This window comes from Eublepharis macularius, chromosome 1 (genome assembly GCF_028583425.1).
Source record: "Eublepharis macularius isolate TG4126 chromosome 1, MPM_Emac_v1.0, whole genome shotgun sequence".
Lineage (NCBI taxonomy): Eukaryota > Metazoa > Chordata > Lepidosauria > Squamata > Eublepharidae > Eublepharis > Eublepharis macularius.
The window spans coordinates 30,330,137-30,342,343 of record NC_072790.1 but is presented as its reverse complement, the minus strand read 5'-3'; the positions used below and the strand labels follow the sequence as shown (position 1 = coordinate 30,342,343).

The following is a 12,207-nucleotide window of genomic DNA, read 5'->3' as shown; positions in this document are numbered from 1 at the left end:
GATTTCGCTTTTTAAAAGGTAAGTCTCTAGTCCCTTTCATTGTGGAGATATATACCTTTTCCCTCATGTGGTGGAAAGCGCCGTCAAGTCCTAGCCGAATTACGGTGACCCCTGCTGGGGGTTTTGAGGCAAGCGACTAACAGAGGTGGTCTGCCATCGCCTGCCTCTGCACAACAACCCTGCGCTTCTTTGGAGGTCTGCCATCCATTTACTAACCAAGGCCAACCCTATTTAGCTTCTGAATCAGACGAGATTGCGCTTTCCTGGGCTGTCCAGGTCCCCTCATAAGGACTCACTTTTAAAAAAAGGCGCCGAGTCAGCAAACCTGACAGACATTTTAAGTATTACACGACCGAATTGCAGACTTTTTAAAAAAAATCCTGAAAATGCTCCCCATGGCCTTGGTGGTGGAGAGAGAATCACCACTGAGAGTGGACAGGGCAAGAAAACGTAGCGGAAATCTGCCGTGCAGAGGCCCGTATGGGCAGCCACGGCAAGAAAACCAGAGAAGCCTCTTCCCCCGGTGAAAGACACTCGTCTTATTGCTACCAGACTCGGCTATTTCGCCCGCTCTTCTCTTCGCCCTTCTCCCGCAGCCCTCCACCTCCCCTGTTCCTAAGGTGGAAGAGCTCCTTCCCCATTGCCATAAGCAGGGGCAGAAGGGCGCCCTCTCCAGAGTAGCTTGGCCCGCCCGGCCACGGGACCGGCGGCCTCACGTCGGCCAGACTGCCTGCGGAGAGTTTCCAGCTTCCGAGCTCCCAAAGCGGCCGTCGTGGCGCACCTCGGCCTCCTGTCCCTCCCACCGCACTGCACCGCCTCGTCGCCCAGGCGCCCTCCGAGCGGCCCAACTTCCCCACTCGGCCCGGGGCGCCTGGGCGGCGAGGTCTCCCGAGGACCCGCCCGGCTCTTTCCCTTTCCGGCTGCCCGGGAGGAGGCGGAGAGGGAGCCCCGCCTTCCCTGCCCGGCGTCCCGGCTGGGTCGGTGCCTGGGAGGGCGGCATGAAGCCCGACGGCAAGGTGGTGCTGCTGGGGGACGTGAACGTGGGCAAGACCTCGCTGCTGCACCGCTACATGGAGCGCCGCTTCCAGGGCACCGTCAGCACGGTCGGCGGCGCCTTCTTCCTCAAGCAGTGGGGCCCGCACCACATTTCCCTCTGGGACACGGCAGGTGAGCGGCGGGCCGAGGGCATTGGCTTGGCTTGGCTGGCGCTCCGGCGCTTCGCTCTTCCCCGTGCGCAACAGCGTTGCGCCGCCAGAGTTTGGGGGCGCTTTGGCTAGGGGCTGCAGGGAGGAGCCCGCCGGAGTGCCCTGAGGGGGGCGGGTTGTCTGTCTGTCTGCCCAGTACATTTTGACCCTCTTTAAAGAGTTCAAGGCTGTCCCTTCCCAATATTACCCTCCCAACAACCCTGTGAGGTAACCCTGAGGAAGGGAACTTCGACTCTCCAAAGTTTATCCCCTGAAAATCTTCTTGGTCTCTGAGGTGCACTGGACTCAAACCCTGCTGTTCTACTTCCACCGACACAGCTACTTTACTGAGTGTTCGAGAAGTATTCTTTTGCATAAGCTTTCCTGAGTCGAAGCTCGCTGATAACATGCAGTAGATATAGGTTATAATATTTCTGAAGAAGGGAGCTTTGACCCTCCAAAGGTTATCCCCTGAAAATCTTGGTCTCTGAGGTGCCACTGGCCTTGAGCCCTCCTTTTCTACTTCGCCCAACACAGCTACTTTACTGAAACAATATCCAAGAAGCAGGGCTTTTGTTCAGGGGGAACGCAGTGGAACAGAGTTCCGAAACCTCTTGAAAATACTTGGCAATAGTGCTTGGAAATGATATTATTTCAAAGAATCCTGTGTATTTTTTCCTCATTTCCCTCCTGAGAGTTCCGCTACCTCTTTTCCTAGAAAAAAAACCCCTGCCAAGAAGTATTCTTTTGCGTAAGCTTTCCTGAGTCAAAGCTCCCTGATAACACGCAGCATATAGAGGTTATAATATTCCTGAACAAGGGAGCATTGACTCTCTAAAGTTTATCCCCTGAAAATCTTCTTGGTCTCTGAGGTGCCACTGGACTCGAGCCCTGCTATTCTACTGCGACTGACAGGGCTACCTACCTGAGATGATGTTAAAAAAAGTATTCTTTCAAATAGTTGCGTCTGAAGAAGGGAGCTTTGACTTGCCAAAGCTGAACATCTTGTTGGTCTCCAAGGTCTCTAAATACCCTGAAAATCTTGTGGTCTCTAAAGTGCCACTGGACTCAAATTCTCCTGTGAGGTAAGTGAGGCTGAGGGCCAAACTACAAGTGACGAATGACACTTGAACAGCAAGTGCTCCACTCGACCACATAGTGCTCCACATAGTGATCAAGTGGAGAGCAAGTGAATGGCAAGTGAACAGGGAGAAATATGCATGAGTCGATTCACTTGCCGTTCAAGTGTCATTTGTCACTTGTAGCTTGGCCCTGAGAGAAAGAGACTGGCCCAAGGTTACTGAGGCAAGTTTGTGGCAGAGGGGGCAGCCTCAATGAGCTACACCCTATGACTCTGTACCATTTTAGTTAGGTATCAGAAGACGGAAACTTTGACTCTCGAAAGCTTATGTCCTTGAAAAATGCTGTTGGTCTTTAAGGTGCGACTGAACTCAAACCCTGCTGGTCTACTGCAGATCAAAATGGCTGCCTACCTGAACCGGTTTTAGTTCTATGCATCCAATCGTTGGGAGGTCGGCAGTAGGGACAGTGCGCAACTCCTTCTTCTTCATGTGTCCAAAGTAACATATGTACAGAGAGCAAGCATGATGTAGGGGTTAGTGCGTCAGACTGGGATCTGGGAGAACCAGGTTCAAATTCCCTGCTCAGACTCTCAGCCTAACCTACCTCACAGGGTTGTTGTGAGGAAAAAATGGAGGGCAGGAAACAATGTAAGCTCATTTGTGGCCCCATTGGGGAGAAAAGATGGGTATAAATGAAATAAAATTTGAAAAAAAATTATTCAGCCATGAAGATTCAAAAAGTAACCAAGATAATCTAAGGAAAAGACAGGTAATGTTTAGGCATACCATCCATTGGCATGGTGCTGTTAAATGCATGTAAGCCCTGTTATTTGGAGAAAAAAAAGGTCCTCGTACTTGGATTACGCCTATGTAATACGGGGTTATGAAAGAACATGTCTGTTCCTTGAGGCTGCAAATTCCCCATGACAACAAATTGTCTGGCAGGGAATTTGGCAGACGGAGAGCTTTCGTTTTTGTGGTCAGTTCAAGCTTCTAGCTCCCATTGCTACAGAAACATTTAAAAACGAGTGGACAATGCCTGGAGCATTAGGCAAATGCATTTACAAGTCATTCTGCTTTCTGTCCGTACTACACCCTTCCCAACACGTGTGTAAAAACCACTAGATCTTATTGGAGGAAGGCCAGAATAAAAATCTACAAAATAATAATAATGCTTAGTTTGCTGCCTTTGACTAAATACGCAGTAGATTGCATGCTGTGATTTAAGTGGTAAAACAGATTGGAGGTTAGAATGAAAAATTCAGGCTAAAAAGGCATATATTGTATTAACGTTTAGCAGACCCCTGACCCCAGCTTCTGTGTTGCCCCTGACCAGCTGGGTCTGAAAGACTGAGGAAAAGTGTGGGTCATGGAGGCGAAAGGTGTGAGCAAAGTGTGAGAGACCAGATTGTGTTTACTATTTCTGGGGTGCAGAAGATACCGGAGAAGCCGAAACATAATCATTTCCTTATTTTTTTTTTGATGCATGAGCAAATGTAACTTAAAACAAAAGAGTGTTTTGATCCTAATGTTTCTTGGAAGCGGGCAGCTCAAGGTGTTTTGCTGGTGCCCCTGCCCAGAAACTAGAGGAGATAAACTCCTCACTGTCGGCTGCATTGCTGCCTTTAAAAGTAACCCTGTAGGGCTTCCCATTACTCTAAAAGATTGCTTCTTCTCCCAGCTACCATTTCGGTTTGCAGGGCAAAAGGTAACCTGGTATTCAAACTCTCACAAGAAGAAGGAACCTGTTGATTGTTTAGGAATTGCCATATGCAGCCCCAAAAGCATCTTGAAGCAGCAAAGAACAGGTTGAGAAGATGATCTGTTCCAGCAAATGGATTGCTGCAGCGTGGTGCCCCCCCCCCCAAATGTGCCTTGGGTCACTTCACAGGGTGGCAAATGTCCCTTCACAGCTCTTGACTAGTAGATGTGCTGCACATGGAGGTGTTAAACGCACATCATACGTCCTTGCAAAATGGGCCATTTTTATTATACTCCCTTCTGTTTTTCCTTCTTGGGTCCATGGTTTGTAAATCAGTCCAAAATGTGTACTGGGCGTGTTACATGATAAATAATGATGCATATTGAAATTGTGCCATGGAAACAAAAGCAGAGCAGCTTACAACAACCCCGGCCTGGCGCCCATAGTTTCTCTGTGGCTGGGGTCACAAAACCAACGCATCGCTCAAGGAAGTGAGCAAACCACTTCCTACAAGTGAAATCACAGTGCGAATAACGTAAGCAAAAATTGAACCTCGTGGAGGACATGAGTGCATACCATAGTTGGGATACCTTGATAGGTGTGATTTCTCTCTCTTGTTCAAAAGGCCTTTCATTCATAGTATCCACAAAGTTCCCCACTCTATTTGTGTCACATTTCTGAGACAGGCTGCTGGTGCTGGTGGTGAGCCGCAGCTGTCTGCAGAGTTCGCTGGAATTCATAGCTCGGCTGTGGAGGTGGAGTGGGAGGCAGGCAGTCATTTTGGCTTTCCATTGAGTTCAATGAGTGCTTTTTCCATTTACGCAACTTCTTCATTGGAGTAATGATATAGTCATCTTGGTGTCCCTACTAAATGCAGCTCCTCCCTAGAATGTCCCAAATACCATCTAGGACACCTGGCATTGAGTGTTAAACTGGCATAATGTAATGCTGTGATTTTACACTAGTGTAGGATCCCCAACACTGGCGTACTGTCACAGGATCAAAATGGATCTGTTTGAGTTTTTTTTCATCCTACAGTAGCAATTGTCATTTATACAGTGAATTGGTGGTGTGCTGTGTTTTTACTTTAAGGAAACTTGTTCTAAATGTCATTCAAGATGTTGGAGGCATTTTGATGAAAAGTTTCGTAACTCTTTTGAAACAATTTCTGTGTCTTAAGAAATGCAAGGAAGGACTAGGCTATAATTTTGCAAAATAAACCTGGAAGCTCTTCTGAACTTCTCCTTTTCTGTCGTCAGTTAAAATTGCACCCTGAAATCATTTGCGCAAAAAGTAATTGAGTGTTGCTTATTTCTCTGCTGTCAGTGGAAACTATGGAATAGTTTAATAGTCCTCAAGTTGGCTAGGGTCACCATAAGATAGCTGCAGCTTGATTCAATGGCACTTTACACACTCACATGTATGTTGGTCAACAACTCCTTTTGAGTATAACGAATAATGATTTCTTGTGAGGATCCCTGCTGATGGATGTCTTCACTCATATGTCCTCAAATAATAACGCTGTAAGATCTTTCCATAGAAACACTAGTACAAAAGATGCTTTATATCCATAGTACAACGTGACTAGTACTAGTTAATCAGCTGCATGACACATGTAGTGGTTCGCCCTGAGAATTCCCATAGAGAGATTACTTTGGGCAGGTAAAGGTTCCGGGATCTCCATTCCTGCATATGTCCAAAGAAGGGAGCTCTGACTCTCATAAACTTTCACTCTGAAAATCTGGACTAAAATCCTGCTATTCTACTGCAGACCAACGTGGTTACCCACCTAAGTTCTCCACAGAAAGCTGATTCCCCTCCCCCTCACAATTCTCATAATGTATTGGAATCGGGAGAGGTAGAATCCTGTTTTTTAGCATTCTACCCCATGGCGCAGAGTGGTAAGCTGCAGCCCAAGCTCTGTTCACGACCAGAGTTCGATCCTGGCGGAAGCCAGGTTCAGGTAGCCAGCTCAAGGTTGACTCAGCCTTCCATCCTTCCAAGGTCGGTAAAACGAGTACCCACTTTCCTGGGGGTAAAGTGTAGATGACTGGGGAAGGCAATGGCAAACCACCCTGTAACAAAAGTCTGCCAAGAAAACATTGTGATGTGACATCCCCCCATGGGTCTGTAATGACTCAGTGTTGGACCTTTACTTTTTTACCATTATACAACCTGGATATTGCATCCGCCGTAAAATGAAGACAATTTGCCCCATCGGTATGAAGTTTCATACAAAGAAAGTACCTGCTGAGCGCTATAATCTGGCCAAACTTGGACACATTTGATGAAGCAAGGATGAAACCGTAAGAAATTTTTTAACCCTTTACTCCCTATGCTATATAGGGGTTTGTTGGAGGTTAAAAACACTGACCATTTTGCAAGCTTCTTTGAGTCCCCAATGGGGAGAAAGGTGGGGTATAAATGAAGTAAAAATTAATTTTAAAAAATAATAATTGTACTGTCCAAATCCAGAGCTCAAGGAGTAGTTTCCTGTTCTCCTTTCCTCAAACCTCAGTACTTGTTACTGTGCTAAAAAGCTAGACTGACAGTGTTCACTTCACGGTAAGGTAAATTCCTCTTAACTGTGGAGCTCAGCAGTGTTGAGCTATTGTGTTATTGGGGGGGGGGGGGGTCCCAAATCATTTAACCCTCCCAAGCTTATGATTCCTGTATAGACTGACTTAAATGCATGGTAGAAAATAAGCGTTTTAAACACCATCCTAAAGGACAGACACTTTGGTACCAGATGGGGGAGCCTCACAGGGGAAGGAGTTCTGTGGAGAAAATCCCTGACATATTCTTACAAGATCCCTGTGAGGAGCTCCAGGTCTTTATATTCTATTAGGAAACTGAGCTCAATTCAGATTTGTGAATCACTCTATTTATGTCTAAGAGAAACTAAATGTCATTCCCGCCCGGAAAACAGGGGAGCGTGGGTCTGCCTCTCATCTGATCTCACTCTGCCAGAGTCATCCTGCGTGGAGGTTTTATGCCATAAAAAACCTCTACCAGTCTAGTGGGCGACGTGAGGAATTTCCCTGTACTCTTTCGCAAGCCCTCGCAAGAGAAGACTCTCTGTGCTTCCTCTTTCCAGCAGCAGCTTATCACATGCCTGTCTCTTTGTCTGATACCAGGATTTCAGTACGGTTCAGCGGCTCTGAACTTTCTTCGCCATTTGGTAGGGGAGAAGTCTGAAAGGCTGAAGCGTAAACGGGGTTAAAAGCACTGACCACAACTTCTCCTATCTCTCTCTCTGAGGGCCCCCGTTGCCATTTACAGTTCTTAAATCAGAAGCTAAGTCCCAGCTTGTCTGTCATTATGTCATGAACATACAACCCCAATAGTTTCCTAACTTAGAAACTCTTAATTCCTAGATCCAGAGGGGTTAGCCATGTTAGTCTGTAGTAGCAAAATAGAAGAGTCCAGTAGCACCTTTAAGACAAACCAACTTTACTGTAGCATAAGCTTTTGAGAATCACAGTTCTCTTCATCAGATGCATGATTCCTAATTCCTCTAATTCCTAGCTAACTCTAGTCCAGTGGTACTGCAACTTCTTGAAGCAGAAGGTATTTCTTCTCTTTATGTTTTGGGACCCTGTGCTGCACCAGCACAGGCTGGGGCTTGGTTTGGACCACCTGCTGCCTCCCACACCAAGCAAGAACTGAGTCCTGCAGCAGAGCTCAGCTCTAGCCAAGGCTTTCCAAGAGCCAAGCTACAAGTGACGAATTACACTTGCCTGGCAAGTGAACAGACTCACGTGAACAGGGAGGAATACACGTGAGTCTGTTCACTTGCCAGGCAAGTGTCATTCGTCACATGTTGCTTGGCTCCAAGTCTCCCACTATGGTGAGAGGAATTCTGCTGGCAAGCCTAGTTGCCCACCACAACTCCAAACAGCAGTGGGAGGAAAATGTAAAAAAAACAGTAACATTGCCAATGTCATTACATCACTTCCAGGTACAACCAGGAAGTGACAGGGAGTAGCTCTAGGAATCGCTGGAATTTACCACGGAGTCTCCAGCAGTTCCAATAGCTGCTGTTTGTCACTTTTGGGTTGTACACGGAATCAACATAGCAACGAACGACTCTTGTCCCAACCCCAGCCTCTCTTAACCTGATGTGCTGAAGCTGTGAGAAGGGATGCTAAGGCTCATTTTAGTAAATTACCTGGCAGGCTGAGCCTCTCTCTCCTGCTCTGATGGAATGAGGATTTCCAAGAAGGAGAAGGTGCAAGTGCTACCTTCTTTCCTCCTTCTCCCACTGTTGGAAGGATGCAGACCCAGAGCTTCCTCATCCAACGGCTGCCTTTGTGGTAAGAGAGATTGCTCAGCACCCTGTTCCTCCCCGTGAAAAGGTTGTGACCCTCTTGGGTTGTGATACCTAGTTTGAGAACTGCAAGCAAATCCTGTGCTCTTTGGGGGTCAAGATGTCATAGAAACAATAGCAAGGTCTCTTTCAGGGTGTCTTCCTGTTTTACCTCTGATGGTGGCAGTACAGGCAGCATTTCTGCATGACCTAAGTACACAGGTAGCTTTACGTCAGAGCAGGCGGTCCTTCAGATATCTCGGTCCCAAACCAATTATTTATTTATTTTATATCGTCTTTGTATTCCGCCCTCCCCGTGAGCAGGCTTAGGGCAGATAACAATATTAAGAACATTTAAAACATTCCATATTAAGACATTTAAAAGCGTCATACAAAAATATCATAAAAAATAGCAATTAGAGCTTTCTGGCTCAAAACCAGCGCTTCGAATTAGGTCTGGAAACAAAAAAGGGAGCTAGTGATGCTGTATTTAGACCAGAGTAATAGGTTCAGTGCCACTTTCCCCAAACAAGAGTCCGGTAGCTGCCTCTTGAGTCATTTGCGGTTTTATTGTGAGGCTCGACTCCTAGGCTAGTCTCTCGCTCCACATACTTGCCTTTGTAGTGCAAAAGTTGTGCTTGACACAGCTGTTATGGGGAATAGGTAGCTGTGTTTATGATCTGAAGCCACAGCTATGGTTCTGCTTCCAGCAGGGTGTAGAAGAGCGATGTAGCCGCAGCGGTGCTGGGGACAAATCTGGGAAGGACTAAAGTCTGTAGTGCTGGAATACCTTGGACCACGGTTGGGGCTTTTATAACTTCAAGGGTGTGTCGGTATCAAGCTACTTGAGAATAGCCATTTTCTACATGCTTGTGTGCATATTGACTGTCTCTTCCAGACTCTCTGCTACTCCCTTTCCTGATTTTTGTGAAGCCCCCCCCCAAATAGGGGACTGAAGAAGGCAGGTATGATTATGGAAGGTGGAAGCAATGATAGCAATCTTTGTGACAGAAGCCCAATTCTGGTCCAAGCTTTGTGTACCCTGTTTAAAGATGCAGGGCTAGCTTTGAATTTATTGTTGTTGTTGTTGTTCCACCTTTCTCACCAAGATCCAAGGCAGATTACAACAGTGCAAGTGAAAATGCAATATAAACAACTAGAACATTTGCTGAGCAAAGTATAATAGTGAAGAACACTTAGGACATTCTGGGAAACAGATCCAATAGGGCACAGTAGCAGAAAATTTTTTAAACAAGCACAAAGCAGAGCGCAGAGATGAAATCTATCTGAAACAAAGCATAGCAGGAAATTTGCTAGTAGATGCATATCTACATCAGCAGATAGTATCCAGTAGCAGAGCGTTCAGTCCTTGTCCCTACCAAGGCATCTCTCTGAGCTGTTTCTTTTGACACAGTCCTATAATCGGGTATAAAGCCCTGCTGAACAATACAGTTTTGCATAGTTTGCGGAAATCCAGGAGCATGGGGAGCTTTCCTGACCTCCTCGGGCAGGCCATTCCATACAGTGGGGGCTACCATAGAAAAAAGCCTGTGTGAAGGCAACTGTTGATTTTGCCCACCTGCAGGTTGGCATCTACAGAAGGCCCTGACCAGCTGAGTGAAGCCGCTGTGGTGGAACACAGGAGGAGAGGCAGTCACACAGTTATGAGGGGCCAAGGCCACCAAGCGCTTTGAACGTGATAGTCATGACTTTGAATTGTGCCTGGTAACTGATAGGAAGCCAGTGGGGTGACCGCAGAATGGGAGTGGGCAGCCCTTTAAATGTTTTGGAGGCTACCCAGCCCCATCAAGACCTTATGAAGGATGGGCAAGGGATGGTGGACTGTATTAACATCTCCGGGCAGCTTCTTACTTCCCTGCTTCTCCTCCGCACCATTCCACAGTTCTGGATTGGAGGCTGTGTGGCCAGTTTAATCCAATCTAAAATCAGCCAAGGACCCTGCTGAGCAAATAAACTTCCTCTCTGATTTGGTGGAGGGAAGCAGTGAAATAACTTATTTATAGCCTGCTTTTCTCACCGAGACTCAGGGTGCAGTTTCACAGTGTAAGTCAATACCATCAACAGGATGCGGCGTCGATCCAGCAGTGTAATAGGGTTAGGTCTGCAGAAATGTGAAACTAAGCAGTTATATGTTTTGGCCATCATAAAACTTGGTGACAGATGGCTCAGCAGCAGCAGAAGGAGAGTAAGGGAAAGGTGTTTTCTCCATCCCATCAATAATAATAATAATAATAATAATAATAATAATAATAATAATAATAATAATAATAATAAACACTCAATTTATATACCGCCCTTCAGGACAACTAAATGCCCACTCAGAGTGGTTTACAAAGTATGTTGTAATTATCCTCATGACAATCACCCTGTGAGGTGGGTGGGGCTGAAAGAACTCCAGAGAACTGTGACTGGCCCAAGGTCACCCAGCTGGCTTCAAGTGGAGGACTGGGGGAATCAAACCTGGCTCTCCAGATTAGAGTCCTGCTGCTCTTAACCACTACACCAAACAAGACGGATGAGGGCCCTCTAAGGCATATGCTATGCTTCCTAGATGCATAAAGAATTCACATGTGATCAGCCTGTTTATTATAGAACTCAATATAGCCTTAATGACGGGCTAGCTGTGTGTCCATGTTCTTTTTCTTTTAAAACGTTTTGGAAAAGCGTAAAGTGCTCTCTGTGCTTCTCCATCCCTCTTCTAGGACGTGAGCAGTTTCATGGCCTTGGATCTATGTACTGCCGAGGTGCAGCTGCTGTCATCCTCACCTACGATGTCACCAACTTTCAGAGCGTAGTGGAGTTGGAGGACAGGTTCCTGGCTTTGACAGACACGGCCAACAGGGACTGCATCTTTGCCGTTGTCGGGAACAAAGTGGACCTCACGGATGCTTGTGCCTGCGTTCCAGAGGCAGAAGATGGACATTTGTCCGAGAAACCCATCAGCAGCAGTGTGCCTACGAAAGTGAAAAAACAAGTCCGCATGGATGACGCGATAGCATTTTATAAGAAGATCCTAAAGTACAAAATGATGGATGAGAAGGATGCCCCAGCAGCAGAAAAAATGTGTTTTGAAACTAGTGCAAAATCTGGATATATGGTGGACCAGCTCTTTGAGACTGTATTTGATATGGTGGTACCAACAATTTTAGAGCAGAAAGCTGAAGGATCATCACAAACTGTAGACTTACATAATTACAAGACAGCCAAAAATACACAACCTGGCTGCTGTAGATAAACCATTACTTTGATTTCCCCCCTCTCACACTAAATTGGAGTATAGCAATTTAAATGGGTGAAGGCTACAACATAGACTGATATCAAGGTTAACTAGAGGAAATCCATGTTTCAGAATAGATCTTCTGTAAAATTTGATAAGAGTAAAAGTATGGAGGTAATAGAGGCAGATAATTTAAGAAGAGGAGAACAATTATTTTGAAGTAAAACTTTCATACCAGCAGTTATCTAAAACTGTCTAATCGTTTTCCGGAGTCTTGAGTTCTGTGTACTTTCTCTTCATGAGATGTTTCACTGATCTATCACTGCTTTTTTTAAAAGACACATTTTTTCACTTTTTGTTTTAGTAATAAATATTTTGAAATATTTGCATAACTTTGTGGCTTGGATTGTGCGCGATTACTTTTTTAGGAAAAGATACCGGTGTATCTGCTTTTAACTCCCAAAGTCCCCGCACAGCAAAGAAAGTGTCACTTCCTTCAAACTTGCTGTAAGGCAAGCTTCAAACTAGCTCTGTCTCTTTCCTTCTCCTAGCTGCAGTGCTGTGGTTGTAGCTGATAGGGGAAAGCACGAGCTCAGTTATACTGGACTGTAAATACATCCCCTGTAACCAGGGCTTTTTTTCTGGGTAAAGTTGTGGTGGAACTCAGTGGTGGAACTGAGGACCGCACAATG

General features: G+C 46.0%; 1 protein-coding gene across 1 annotated transcript; it reads left to right on the top strand.

Annotated features, from left to right (window-relative positions):
* The first annotated feature begins 818 nt into the window (after nucleotides 1-818).
* On the top strand, nucleotides 819-11,907 carry RAB20 (RAB20, member RAS oncogene family). Its single transcript, XM_054986758.1, has 2 exons — nucleotides 819-1,167; nucleotides 11,001-11,907. Exons 1-2 carry the CDS (start codon nucleotides 999-1,001, stop codon nucleotides 11,531-11,533), a joined length of 702 nt encoding a protein of 233 aa, XP_054842733.1. The 5' UTR covers nucleotides 819-998; the 3' UTR covers nucleotides 11,534-11,907.
* Nucleotides 11,908-12,207: the final 300 nt, after the last annotated feature.